The sequence below is a fragment of the Anabrus simplex genome, chromosome 1 (genome assembly GCF_040414725.1).
Source record: "Anabrus simplex isolate iqAnaSimp1 chromosome 1, ASM4041472v1, whole genome shotgun sequence".
Lineage (NCBI taxonomy): Eukaryota > Metazoa > Arthropoda > Insecta > Orthoptera > Tettigoniidae > Anabrus > Anabrus simplex.
Window position 1 is genome coordinate 798,455,806 of NC_090265.1, and position 15,594 is coordinate 798,471,399.

Here is a 15,594-nt window from a genome sequence, read left to right on the forward strand (position 1 = left end):
CAATACTGGGCAGTGAGGTAGCAATACTAGAAAGATGGGCCCAATATTTTGATGAACTGTTGAATGAGCATCCAGGTGATGACCAAGAAACCTTACCTCCTGTAAACACAAGAAAATCAGACATAGAAGTACCAATACCTACTACTGAGGAAGCTGGGCTTGCCATTAAGAAGTTAAAGAACGACAAAGGCCCGGGAATGGATTTAATACAATCAGAGCTTGTGAAAAATGCTGGAAAAGAATTGTCAAACACTTTCACAAACTAGTGGCCAAGATATGGGTAGCTGAAACAATCCCTGATGAATGGAACGTAGGTATCATCTGCCCGATACATAAGAAAGGTGATATCATGATGTGTTGTAACTATGAAGGTATCTGCTTATTATCCATTGTTTACAAAATATTTTCCAATATTCTCTTTAGCAGATTGGTGCCTTACGCGGAAAATGCGCTTGGTGACTATCAATGCGGATTTCGACAAGGAAGATCTACTATTGATCAGATCTTCACAATCTGCCGAATACTTGAAAAATGCAAAGAATTTGGAATTGATACACACCATCTCTTCATTGACTTCAGATCAACCTATGACAGCATTGATAGAAGTAATCTCTATGTAGCAATGGAAGAGTTTGAGATCCCTAAGAAATTGATCGCCCTTGTGAAAGCTACTATGGAAAATACTCAGAATCAAATTAAGATCCAGAATATGTTATCAAGTGCTGTAACGACCAAGAACGGAGTTAGGCAAGAAGATTCATTATCATGCCTTTTGTTCAATATAGTTTCGGAGAATGTTGTTAGAGATGCGAGTATCAACACAAGGGGAACCATTCTGTAAATCGCTTCAAATTTTGGCATATGCAGATGATATTGATTTAATTGCAAGAACACCAAGAGCATTGAAAGAATCTTTCACAAGCCTCCACAAAGCAGCAAGAAAGATGAATTTACAGATTAATCAAGGAAAAACTAAGTACATGCCCGTAACCAAGAAAGACTACCCTAGTGGATCTACATTCATAGAAATTGGCTCGTATAAGTTTGATGTTGTGCATAGCTTTACCTACCTTGGATCAGAAGTTAATTCCAAGAACAAAGTTAGTTCTGAAATCCAAAAACATACACTGTCTGTTAACAAGTGCTATCATGGCCTCAGAAAACATCTGAAGTCTAAGCTGCTGCTAGGAAAACTAAACTTTTAGTAAAGCCTGTATTAACATTTGGTGCTGAGACCTGGACACACTCAAAATCTGATTAAAGACAGCTTGGTATATTTGAAAGAAGGATTCTGAGGCAAATTTTTGGGCCAGTGGAAGAAAATGGTGTCTGGAGAAGGAGATATACTCATGAAGTGTATAATTTATGGTAACGAACCTAACATTGTTAACTGCATAAAGATCAGAAGGTTGGAGTGGGCAGGACATATGCTGCGTGCTAATGACAGAATGATAAAGAAGATATTTAATGCAGTGCCAGAAGGAATCAGGAACGTTGGCAGACCAAAGTTAAGGTGGGAAGAAGGGGTGAGAGATGATGTAAAGATAATTGGAATCAAGAATTGGAGGAGCTCTGCATTTAACAGGAAAGAATGGGGAAAACTTCACCAGAAGGCCAAGGCCTACAAAGGGCTGTCGTGCCAGTGATGATGATGATGATCAGACGTAAAGTCTGGATTGCTTCACATGTTCCTACACTTCTTCTGAAGCCAAATTGATCTTCTCCGAACTCAGCTTCAACTTGTCTTCCCATTCTTCTGTAAATAATACGTGTTAAAATTTTGCAGGCATGAGATGCTAAACTAATGGTGCGGTAGTTTTCACACTTGTCAGCACCGACTTTCTTGGGAAAAGGTATGACAACATTCTGCCGAAAATCGGATGGCATATCTGCTATCTCATACATCTTCCACACTAAATGGAATAACCTTGCTATACTGGTTTCTTCTAAGGCAGTGAGTATGTACCGGTATGTATATTTTTAAACTAATAACAACAAAGTTATTTTAATGTGACTTACCATAGCAATATAATTCCTATGATCAGACATGATCTGACATTATTAATTGAATATTAGAATACAGAATCTGATTTTTGAGTATTTCATTTTGTTGAAACTCTTCATCCTGATGACTAACATTTATCTTCCATTTTTGTATGGTCATAAAGCTGCATAGAACAAAATATTAACAGACTTCACATTCGAAGTCTTAAAAACTTAACAGGAGTGTATATATATATATATATACACACACACTAAGTACAATATACAAACAGCATGCATTGTGACAGGATATGTCTTCTAGAGTACTAAAGTGATAACAATGGGAGCACAAGCAAAAAAAACAAAGGTATAAATGAATTGTTGATTGCAGAAAGGACTTAAGTCCAGAAAACCTACTTTCGTGAAACCTAAAAATAACTGTTTAGCAATTTCTGGGTCACAACTTTGTTATTGGTTTAAAAATATACATATATATATACTAAATTAATAAACATGAAATCATAGTAATTTCATGTGTAATTTATGTCCTATTAATTTTTAAAACTGCTGGACTTAAGTCCTTTCTGAAATCAATAGCTGTCAACAGTTTAAAATGCTCAGTTAATTAATTATGTAAGATATTATGTCATGAATTATCCCATTAAAATATATTCAACCATAATAAATCCTATTTTAACAATGTAGCTAATTCAACACATTGTTCTCTAATGTTAATAGTCACTTTTTTCCACAACACACAGAATAAAAGATTTATTTTTCAATACTGATACCAACTTTAAATCAAAATGGACACAAAATGCAATGCTAATACCAAGTATTATCTTGAACACAAACATTTTGACACAGGAATGTCCAATGTTTGATATCTCCTACAAAATCTGAGGAATATAAAAACACCAATATAAATCGCTAGTACAAAAAGAACAAATTTACAGCATCCGAGCATGATTCACCCGCATATTGTTTATTCCACTGTTGGCCACTGAAGAATAGAGCACCAGAATTGTTGGGGATTCTTCTTCTTCTACTTCTACTTCTTCTTCTACTACTTCTACTTCTTCTTCCTGGACTGAATTCTTTATATCTTGACATCTTTTTGGTATTGATGGATACGTAGTTTTCAGGATAGGCAAGGGTTGCTCTTATAACTGTAGCAAGAATGTAAGAGAATATAATCCTCTGATGTATTGAGATGCCAAGAAAATGCCTTTCTTATCAGAAGAGAATTTGAACTAGTGAAAGTGAGATATGGTAATGTTAGCACTGTTGTATACCGATCATCTATTGAAATAGAATGATAACTAACAATTAAATTACAAAGTAAGAAATACCAACAATGAAACAGAATATTATTATAAGAGAGTACATAATTTAATTTACATGGATGCCAACAATTGATTGCAGAAAAGTACTCTAGTTCTAGACTGCAGACCTTTCTGCACTTAATAGGAAAATGAGTGTAGCGTTTAACCCTTCAGTACTCAGGTTCCAGAACGTTTGCGTAAGGATTCAGGTGGGGTGCCACACACCCCATTATGTAAATTAGTATTATCTTCATACAAATATATGTTTTTATGTTATATTTATTTAGGCACATACTACACTACAATTGGCATATTTTATGAAGAGAAAACATTCTTTGCATGTTACATAGTAAAAATAAATATATTCCATTACATAGTGAAAACTTCTACTAAAGAGAGTTCTTTTGGATTTCTTCGCATAGAAGGTAATATCAGCAACATAACAGACAATAAAAGGAAATATAAGACATTACGAAGGTAACGCATCATCGTTACACAAATTATTCATTGTCACTTTGAACATTTATCAGTTAGTAGCAACCTTAATCTCACTCACTCTCACTAGCATAATTTCTACCAACTGAGATGAGATGCTCCAAATAAATAATTCCTTTCCACTTTTCACATTCAATCTTGGACTTCCTCCCCCTAGAACATGGACATAATAGGCATCCTCCTAGTTTAGCCCGTTTTGGTGGAGACAATAGACCTGCTGGTTGGCTCACCACAGACTGACCTTTGCTCTTTCTTCCATGAAAGGTCTGACAACTTCTAGCCTCTTCATGTTGTCTGTAGAATTACTTTCATAAATTATCTGCAAGTTAATTCCACATACATTCATCATGCTAAAGTACACTGTAAGTGGGCATCGTCTACTCTTTCTGCTGATATCATATTTATAATATAGAAAGTCTACAACATCCACTGCCCCTCTTGTGACGTTGTGCACTGTGTTAATCTGTGTTTTCTTTGATTCCCCTGTGCTGGTATTAACTGATGCATCAGTTGGAAGGTCAGCCTTATTACCACCATTACAAGCTACGTCTCGATCATCTTTCAATTTCCGGATCATTCGCTGGATTTGCTCTTGTTCAACATCATATGATACCTGACGTAAAAGAATCGACAAACAAAATCTATTTGCTGTACATACATAATTGCTAAACTTAACATACAGAATATGAAACACAAGACTGATATAATATAGACTACCTAAATGGTGGTGTATAACGTACCTCTAAAATATTTATTTAGTTACAAGATGACATGGGGTGTGATACATTCCGGAAAGAGTTTGACGCGCCTCACAGAAATGCTACCAGGCGACTGGCTTACGGTCACGGCCTTATCAGCTTCCTCGTAACTCAACTTGAAGGTACAGGGCTGCACGAATGTAACGCCTCAACAGTATAACGGCAACAACTAAAAATAAAACCCTTGGGATGTGACACACCCCACCTGAGTCATGGAGGGTTAATACATTAGACATGCCGGACTCTGATTCCTTTCTGTGCTCATTGATGTGTCTATCTTCAGGGGTTCTGAAAATAGTCTTAACTAATTTTCATAAAAATTTGTACTTAAGCCCTTTCTGCAATCAATGATTCAAATGTAAATGATTGCCCTGAATATGTGGCAAATGCATACCTAGTGAAGACATCAAATTCGAAGTTGGAAATATAGTCATTACAGGTGAGGTCAATGGTAGATTTAAGAGCCATGGCTTCAAGACCTGAGCTGATAGGATGCACTTCATTTAGTACTTGCCGGAAGACTTTCCATGGCACCAATGTGCTAGAACAGAAAACAGAAAGAACACCGTAAGACTTCTTTGAATTTCAACACATTGGTCACATTTGTAGTACAGCAATGAAATTTTAAAGTATGCGAACGAAGATGATGATATTATGATTCTTGTTGTTTAAAGGGGCCTAACGTCTAGGTCATCAGCCCCTAATGGTATGAAGTGAAACAAAATGTAATAATAATTAAAATTTTAACATGTATCCACTGACTAGAATTTAAAACAAAAGATGATGCCAACATGATTATGAATTTAAATAATCAGTGGATCTAATTTGCAATGCCTTATTTTCTTATAAAATGATATAAAAGATAGATTAAAATAGAATAAGGCATTGCCTTTGAAGTGAAAGTTTACTTATCAATGACATTTTTAAAACACACACATATTAAAATACACTAAAAGACAGTCAATAAAATGAAACTTACGCAACAATAAAACCAAAATTAAAAACAAATAGAAAATTCACTTTTATATATGGCCACTAAGCCTCATAAAACGGATGACAAGGTCTGCTGATTGCTCGTTATCTCAGAGTGGTGATGGTACTCTAAAGTTTAAGACAACAGTGCAGATTGGCTAGGTCCACACACTCTGAAAGGATGTGTATCGCGGTAAGATGATCACAGCAAGTACACACAGAGGGGCCTTCTCCCTTCAGTAAGTACAAGTGCAGTTCTGCTTGTTGTTTTAAGGGGCCTAACATCGAAGGTCATTGGCCCAAGTGCGGTTCTATACTGTGGCCAATCCGAAGACAACATATTACTATTGCTTCTCTTCATGAAACCTGAAGGAAGTCTTCCATACCTTCGTAGGTCCTTCAATCTTTCTCAGCTTATCTGGAAGAAGGGCTCATCTCGCAATGGGACATGTCCAAATGTCTCAGCTGAGAACAAATATCACTGGCTGGAACGTTGTAAGGTTACAGGAGCAATGTGACTGCCTCCTTAACAGCCCTATCTGCTAAATCGTTTCCCACTATACCCATGGGGCTTGGCAGCCACAAAAACATAATTCTGGTGTTAGCACTCCAACACCCAACCAGCAGGTCCTGGACCCGCTGCACCAGAGTGTGGCATGGAAAATACACATCAATAGATTGTAACGAGCTCAATGAGTCAGTAGACAGCAGAAAAATGCCAATGATCATTAGAGAGCGTGTACCAAGGATAGCATAGATCTCTGCTGTGTACAAGCTACAGGTTTCGGATAAAGGAAAAAGGCACCTGTTATTATCAATAACAAATGCACGCCCTACTTTTGCTTCTGCCCTCAAACTATCCATGTAAATAACTACTGAACCTGGATAACGGCTACCTATGTAACGTTCCAGACGTCAGAGTGTAATTATGTTAATTTTATTATGTGTAATTAATTCAGGAATTTAACGTCATGATATTTATCTTGGTATGTAATTTTATTATAATTCATGTTTAATCATTTGCTCACTATCATTTCATTACTTTGTAACTACGACTTGTAAACGAGGGCTGAATATCCTAATATTCACTTAGATTCTTGCGACATTTGTTTAAATTTAACTTGCAGTAGATTTCCTCTATCTTGCCACATCACCGAGGAAGAAGGAAGGACAAATTTAGACATCAAATTCTGGGAAAAGCGAGCACGTGTTCAAGCGTTGTAACGACAGCTACCGTATTTCGACCAGAATAATTCAAACTGATCACCGCCTATATTTTCAAAGGAGCGTCATGTTGCCATGGATACTGAGTGAAAGGGCTAATAGAAGAACAGTTGATATCTTGGTTGGGACCCATCTACTCTAATATCTGGAGTGGGGAGAGACGTGTCAACTGATTGGACCACGTGTAGCGACCTGTAATTAGAGCCAGAGAAGGTTATAAAAGGGCGTGTTGGAGCTCTTGGCATCATTCGTCTTCTGCATTCGTTATTATTAATCTTCTTGATTCTTCGATCTTGTATTTCGCTGTAGGTCTGAGAACTTGTCTTATGGTGGTTGTACCATAGTGGACTAGTGTGATAGTTTATCACTTCTACATTAATTACTTCATTACCACGATGTGGTACTTAGGAATTTCTGAATGAGGGGTGTATAGCCACTCTCATCAGGAAGTACGTACAGCTCGGCTACTAGACCGGTTTGTACCAGTCTAAGACAATAGGTAGTATTAAACTAGATAGAAATGAAACTTCAGGGCACATTTTCAGTAAAGTTGGAAGGATTATTAATTGAGTATCCTCTCCACATAACCCAAGGAGGTTTTTCTAACTATGACTTAGGGCTCATCTCCAATATATGGGATAGAGCATAATAGGGAGTGTTAGTGTCGAAGCCATCTTCCAATTAGTGGTCGGTGCACTTAGCAAGGCAGGAATTGTACTTAGCTGCAGATGAAGAGATCTCAAAGACGACCGGTGATGTTCCAGCTACAAGGATGGAAGCTTTCCAAGGACCAGCAGAACAAGACTACATGGTGAGCAAGCGAGTTAAAAATATTGCAAGTTTTCGCGAAGTAGAGTCATTCAACTTTTTGTTAAATTCATTTCCTATTTTAAATTCAGTTCTCGTTAAACCGTCGTCATTTATATTCAATATAATAAATAGTATTTTTCTAGTTCACTTTAATCAATCTGCCTTAATTAGCCTTTTGATTTCTAATTCTCCTGCTTAATGATTAGTGCACCCCTGTGATAAGAGTCCGTCCAAGCTTGATTATAAATTTTTATCTTTAAGTCATCAACTTAAAGATTGGCGCCCTTAGCTTGCATGGTTGCATTTCTCGTTCAATGATTGTTCTCCGAAAGGGGAAGTCACACCTACAGAAAGTAAGAGCCTCCGATATATGGAGGGACCCGTGTTAACTTTTGGGCTGGTGTTCAGATTCAGGATGACTTCAGGCCATCGTATTAACCATGGAGATACCTTACTTCGGTGTCTAACGGGACAAGGAACGAAAGGTGCATCAAACAACCACCAACTGTTATCCAAGCGCAAACCAACGGGCCGTGTTTCTCGTGGATAAGCAGCATACAGCCGACTGTTTCCATTGTGGAATATGTAGGGATAGCTTGGATGAGATGGCATCTGATGCAAATTCACAGCACAGGACAATAGCGTTTGTTGACACCTCAAGTGTAGAGGTGGCACACCAAATTCAGGTGAGCAGGCTAGCAATGGAGTTTGTACAGAATGTTCCATTTGCCAACCTAACTCCGCTGTGGTGGATGCTATTCAGATTCAAAGAGGATGCTTTGCCTTGCTGCTCCATAGGCTGAACTGCCGTAGTCTAACCTAGATGAAATATGTGCCCTATAATATCGTAGGAGCACTGTGCGGTCTGCCCCCACGCAGTGCCACTAAGACACTTCAAAATACGCAGTTTCTTAGAGCATTTGACTTTTAACCGACGCATTTGTTACTCCCACGATAATTAACTATCGAACTGGAGCGCATGAAATTGGTATGTGTTAACTGCAGAAAGAGGGATCCCCACTAAATAAAGCTTGGGGGGGGGGAGTGGAGAGGGGGGGGGGGGGGGTGTTACTGACACCCGAATCTCCAAACAGTATAAAAGAGAGGCTCGCCCCGGGAAGGAGGTCAGCCAGCGAAGGCGGGGCGATGGGACATCACCTTCCAGCAGAAGTGAACAACAGACATCTCTGCAGTTGAAAACCGGAAGGCATGTTCTAAGGTCTCCTGATAGCTTGCTTTAATTGTCGTTCTGTGACTGCCATAGTTTATGAACTACAACGCAGACCAAAATCGTCCACATATAATGGTATTACAGCTGAATCAGCAGCGGCGACTGTACCGTTTATGACAATCGTGATCAGAGCGACAATGAGAACCAATCCCTGTAGGACTCCATTTTCCTGAACATGATATTGCAAATACGCCCTTCCTACTTGGACACAGAATGCATGCCGGGACAAAAAAATTGCAATAAAAACCAGCAAGTTACCTTGGAATTTCCACCGATGCAGGAGAGAAAGGATGCTATATCGTCATGTGGTGCTATAGGCCTTTACTACATCAAAGAAAACAGCCACCAATGCTGCCTTCGGCGAAACACATCCTGTATAGAACTCTCCAGGTGTACCAAGAGGTCAGTAGTGGAGCGGGCAACTCGAAAACCACATTGCTACTCGGACATGTCTTATTTTCTCCAAACACCACGGAAGTCTGTGATTCACCATTCTCTCAAATAGTTTACGCAGACAGTTAGTGAGACAAATAGGTCTGTAACTTCCTACGTAAGATCTTTATCAGGCTTGAGGAGAGGAATTACTATTCACTCTCGCCACTGTAACAAATACTCACCTTCTATCCAGATTCGGTTCAATACCCCCAAAAACCGAGCAAGTTGGCTACGCGGTTAGGGTCGTGCAGTTGTGAGCTTGCATTTGGGAGATAGTGGGTTCAAATTCCACTGCTGGCAGCCCTGAAGATGGTTTTCAATGGTTTCCCATTTTCATACCAGGCAAATGCTGGGCCTTTACCTTCATTAAAGCCATGGCCGCTTCCTTTCCACTCCTAGCCCTTTCCTATCCCACAGCCGCCATAAGACCTATCTGTATTGGTACAATGTAAGGCCAATTGAAAAAAAAAATTATTAAACATCCAAGAAGATATAAAGGGATATCCTCGCTGAGGTGTTTCAACATCTGCTTATGAACCTTATCTGTTCTGGGAGCCGTATCCTTGCAAAGCACTAAGGCAGAGATTGGTTTCTTGAATACAGACCATACTTGCCCTGAACTGACTGATCAGCTGGCACAGTTCAGTAAGATGCCTGTTATAACCATTACAATTCTACTGTAACATAGTGTGAACATAAAAAGTGTTAGGTTTTAAGTGGCAAGATACTACTAAACCTACACAGGCATCCCCCATCTGAAAATGGAGACAGATGCTTGACGTGCATCACCTTGTACACCTTGAACTTCGACTTTTTCGGAGAGGGGGGGGGGGGGTCCTTCCACGAGAGAAGCGTGCAGGTTTTCCAGTAGGTGTACCTACAGGCGCTAACACAGACCTGCCAGAGGGAGGGCATGTATCCCCATTCTCAAGAGGGGTGGAGGAGTGCCCGGTAAGTGCGTCCCCTCTTTCCCATTTTACAGGAAGTGTTTTCCAATGATTTGTCAGAAAAATTAGCATATATTATTTCAAATTGATTCAAATTGATTCCCAGCCCCAGTAGGCAAGCTTCTTGTGGATCGTCCGGGTGATGTTTTTTTTATTTCATTCAGAGGTTCTAGATGCTGCTAACCATTCAACAACTGACAATACGTTTTGACAATGTCATGGAGATTTTATGGGATGATAAGCGAGAAAGAATCTTGTTGCTAGTAACACATTTGCACCATACATGGTGAAAGCAGCATTGGGACTGAAGGTACTCTACCCAAAAATGGTCTACTGAATGTGACTTGCTCACGGTTGTTGAAAAAATACGGCAAAATTTGCGTGATGTTATAACTAGTTAAAATATTCCTGAAGACTTCACTGGGGAGGGGGCAGAATTCAAAGATCGTGTAACAACAACAAAAACTACTACTTCTCCTCCTCCTCCTTCCTCTTCTCAGACAGTACTCAGCCAATGGCTTAACGCAATGGAGTTCTGTTGTAACGCTGAGTTTCTGCTTTGACAGTAGTGAAGCACCGTCAATAAAAATTTTACAGGAAGTGTTTTCCAATGATTTGTCAGAAAAATTAGCATATATTATTTCAAATTATAGAGATCTGTCGAAAACAACCTCTCGCACAGAAATTGGTGGCTTACAGAGTTATTTGAGAGTTTGGGAATAGTACAGGCCATGGTATGTAAAGTAGAACAAGCAAGAGGTAGTGTGTCAATTATGGTGAGGAACAAATTCAGCAAGGTAGTTGAGTGCATGAGGGATATAAAACAATGTGCAGAATTAGTACCACATCAGAGGGTAGTGGATCCGAAGACAACCCACAATTAAGCAACAGTGAACTATGTTTAAATAAGCATCTCTGTGATGCCTAGTGACACAGAAAGGAGCTTCTCTACTAAGTGATCTTCGAAGGATATTTCTTTTAGACAACCTAAGAATGTACATGGTCATGATGTGCAATGCTGGCAGAGAAGAGGTCACGAGGTACGTACGATAAGGAACTCAAAATTCCTGTTAGGCAGAGGCTTCTAATGCAGACAGGTACAAAAAACCATGCTCATACTACGCTTCTTGGTTCTCTTTTAGGAAAACCAAGTGAGAATATTTGAGACTCAAGGTTACGTACTAAATTAATATTGAAAGTTGTAACGTTCTGTATTTGCATGATTAAATGTGTCTGCTGTATTATCACTTATCACTTTTCTGGTACTTAAGATGTTTAATGTTAGCAATACTTCTAATACTTGCTACCTAGTCCTAAAATTCATGTCCTAATTTTTTTTTTTAAGCCATATTTATTTGTTAAGAAAGAAACCATATTTTCCAGTGTAGACTTATTAAATGTCTGTCAGACAAACAACAATTTCAAATGCAAATTAAAACGCTATAAGCATACCTGTAAAAATCACATATTGTACACAAAGAATGATGTTTTGTCTACAAGAACAACCTCAGATGATTTGATAGAATCATTTGAAAATGTTGTGTGTCTGACAGACTGGAAAGTTTTTGTTACATACGTCGTGTGTGTGTGTGTGTGTGTGCGTTCGCGTGTGCATGTGTGTGCGCGCATATGAAAAGGAACCACATGTAGGGTATCGAGATAAAGGTATTGTCGTGTTCCATAATATGTAACTAATATCATGTAATTGAACTGAATGCCTCCAAAATAAATTAAGCCATTAAATTAGCATGGAATGTTACAACATAGATTTCATAACTTTTCAGTTGAGCTGTTAAAAAGGTCTGGTTACTTTGTGACACAAACAACTTCTAAACTATTTGGAAGTTATGCCGGCGTTTACATTTTCATGTTCACCGGTATTCTGGCATAAAATTTTTTTAACAAATATAACCAACAAATATTTACAGTGTAATTTTTTCGTGGAGATCTATCTATCGATGCTAAGTCTCTGAGGTTTTATGACTTGAAGGCAACTAATTGCAACACTCCTGCATACCTTAACGATCGTTAATCACAGCCAGCATAAGACAGGAATATCAGTTATTCATGTTGAAGCCTGCATTTTGGGCACATTATATGCCTTTTTGCCTTCTCGCTCCGATGTCCTGCCTCTCTACCGTAGCTGCAGGTGGGTCAAGACCTCTTCTTTGGTTTTCTGTTCTGACCCTTACTTGTTTTATCAGGCGTTACACTTTTTGAAGAAGATGATAATGGTGTAATTATTGGCAGAGGAGGAGGAACAGAAGCCGGCTCCGTAAAATTTTCACTTGAGGTGACTGGTGGCTGCACTGTTGGAGCAGGGAAAGATGTTACAGCAGGACATAGTATATCTTTCTTATCTTCTAATACGAAAGGTCTAATTTTTTCATGAAGATACATCTGTCTATCGATGCTAATTCCTTGAGGTTTGATGACTTGCAGAAGGTCACTGAAGTCGGGCGGTGGATCTACTGGAAGGATGGTGTAGGGTACTTCGTCAGAAACTATGAATTTCTTTGTCAACACTACACCAGGGTGCTCTTTCGTATACACAAAGTGGTGTATCTGCGTTACTTGTGGAACATGTTTTGCCAACAGCAACAGAAATAATAGAGCTAGAAACCTGACAACGTTTACGGGCGACATTAATTACATCTTCCATAACTTAACTTTCATTTTTCCGGAATGCTCTCTCTTGAAACAACCAAAATACAAAGCAGGTTGAAATTTTATGTGTCCTACTGGCAAAAATGACATTTTTCAACTGCTGTTCTTTCCACATGAGGTATCTCATTAAGATGTTTTTATTTTGCCCAACACAGTTATCAGCATGGAATTCTAAATGCTGCCCACCTAATGAAAATTTTTCCAAAAAGTGATGTACAAGGGTAAGACAGTATTTACTCCTTTACCCGCAATACAAGCTTCTGGAATAATTGGTTAAGTGGTTCACACGCTACACCAAAGAGACCCACTTTGTAGCCTGTAAGAAAGAAAATGGATCCAACTTGTTGCAGATTGTATGGTAAGTGCACCTATTGGGCAAAATCAAAACTATAATGCATTGTGCCTTTGTATGTGTTACAGCTATATGGCCCAAGAGACAATGGAGTTTCCAGTTGTCTAATCCTTTGTCAACAGTAATTGTCTAAGTGCACCTATTGGGCAAAATCAAAACTATAATGCATTGTGCCTTTGTATGTGTTACAGCTATATGGCCCAAGAGACAATGGAGTTTCCAGTTGTCCAATCCTTTGTCAACAGTAATGGTCTATGGTGTTTTATAAACAGTCCGCTCTGCTTGGACGTGCTAAGATGTTGTATAGCCTTCTCCATCAGATTTATTTTTTTCTTCTCATCCATAATTGACAGTTTCCCTATCACAGTTTGATTGCTTCTACAAGTCATACAAAGATCAATCTTGGGTTTCTGCAAAATGTATGCCAGATGGGATACCAGGACAAGAGTGAAACAGGAATTCTCTCTAATAATTTACAACTGTCAAGAGTATGATGTATGAACGTATTTCTTCTTAGAGATGCTGGTTGGGAGAAGCATAAGATCACTTCTTTGTTTTGCAGCGATCCGACCTGGCATGACAAGTGCATTTTGTTCACTGAAATTATTCATAAAGTTGACTGCATGTTTAGGATCATCAAAAGGAATAGATTTTATCTGAAAAGCCTTTAATACGTTTAGGTGAATTTTAGGCTGCACCCCTTCTTCCTTGAATTGTTCCTTTACATTTTTTAGCCTCTTGGAGCCACAAGCGAATACAAATTGAAAGAATGACTGACACACCTCCTGCCCTCTGAAGTCATAAGTGTTTAAGTTTCTTTCCTGACATAATTTTTTCTCTTAGTAGCTATCGTCATTGGCTGGTTTCGTACTAATGCATTCATCGCACACTTCTCCACAGTACGAAATAAGATGGCATCGCTATCGGAAATGTTTGGAACAGACAGGGTGTTTATGAAACCTATTACCTTTACCAGAAGTGCCCAGCTAGGGTTTATATATCATAAGATATCCGAATCATCTTATGATCGCGCAGCTATGAGAGCCCCTAATGGTACGAAATGAGAGGAAATGCAATGACAATTTAAAAGTACAAAATTCATCCACTGACCAGAATTAAAAACGTGATGAAGAATGAAGGAATGAATTCAAAACAATCAGTGATTCCGACCCGCAATGCCTCACCTGACCAGAAACAATATTAGCCTACGGACCAAGGAACTGTTTCCAAAGCACAATCCTGAATCGATGATGCTCGTTGTCTAAAGAAGTTCAATATCCATATCAACGGTCCCTCATAATGGCATTTATCGCTAGAAAAGGACAACCATGGTATTTCTCAGGTTGCGGTACTAATCAAAGGTAGCGTAAACTCACGGTGTTCCAAACATTATGGTACTACTCACAAGCATTGTACGTCGTACAGGAAACGCATACCTCTGGTGTTTCTCACATAATGGCGATTCTCATAGGCAACGCAAACCCATAGTGCTCCTCACCTACGTGTACTAATCACGGGCGCCGGTATTCCCGTGGTGTTCCGCATATAGTGGGTACTAATCATAGGCAACGAAGACCCACCGTGTCGCTCATATTTTGTTACTAACCACAGGCAACGCACAGACCCGTGGTGTTTCTCACATAATGGTACTAATCACGGGCAACGTAAGACCGTGGTGTTCCACATTTAGTGGTACTAATCACAGGTACTGGAAACGCACAGTGAACCCCGCTCTACCGCTACGAATCACAAAACTATTGAGCCTAACAGGGTGGTACTACTCGTAAGTAAAGGCGACCCATGGTGTTTCCCGCATGATGGTACTAATCACAAGTACTGTAATTTCATGGTACAGATCCAATCAACTCTTGGTCGCCCCCTTTTAGTCTCCTCTTACGACAGGCAGGGGATACCGTGGGTGTATTCGTCTGCGTCCCCCACGCACAGGGAGTAGACAAAGAGAAAGAAGAAAAAGTAGGGATCCGTTACTTCGAAAAATGAAGTAACGGACGAAGAAAGGCAAGGGCCACGAAAGGCGTGAAAATGAAAGACTCCCTAGGCCTCGAATGCTCTAATACCGTTGAGGTAGGAAAAGAACAAGAGTTGACCAAGGGACGTCGGACAGGATAGATGAAAGTAAAGAACCTGGCACAAGTAAGTGGAAGCAATGCCAGGACTCAGCTAAGGGTGCCGTGGTCGCCAACCCACGCTCCAGAGTTGAGAGTCCCTGGGGCCCCTTTTAGTCACATCTTACGACAGGCAGGGGATACCGTGAGTGTATTCTTCATATGCGTCCCCATCCACAGGGGGTATACATGGAAGAAAGCACATCCGAAATGATGAAAACCTGAAGGGCCCTCAAGATGGCATACTGTTAAGATCTCGCGGTCCTTAG

The 15,594-nt window shown here is 39.4% G+C and overlaps 1 protein-coding gene across 5 annotated transcripts in view; it reads right to left on the reverse strand.

Annotated features, from left to right (window-relative positions):
* Window positions 1–15,594, reverse strand: part of Cbl (E3 ubiquitin-protein ligase CBL) — a 468,900-nt gene that overhangs the window by 277,693 nt on the left and 175,613 nt on the right. For all 5 annotated transcript variants that reach the window (XM_067136287.2, XM_067136286.2, XM_067136285.2 and 2 more), the window contains exon 2: window positions 4,956–5,102. In XM_067136287.2, coding sequence (XP_066992388.2) covers window positions 4,956–5,102 — 147 coding nt within the window. The remainder of the gene's footprint in view (window positions 1–4,955; window positions 5,103–15,594) is intronic.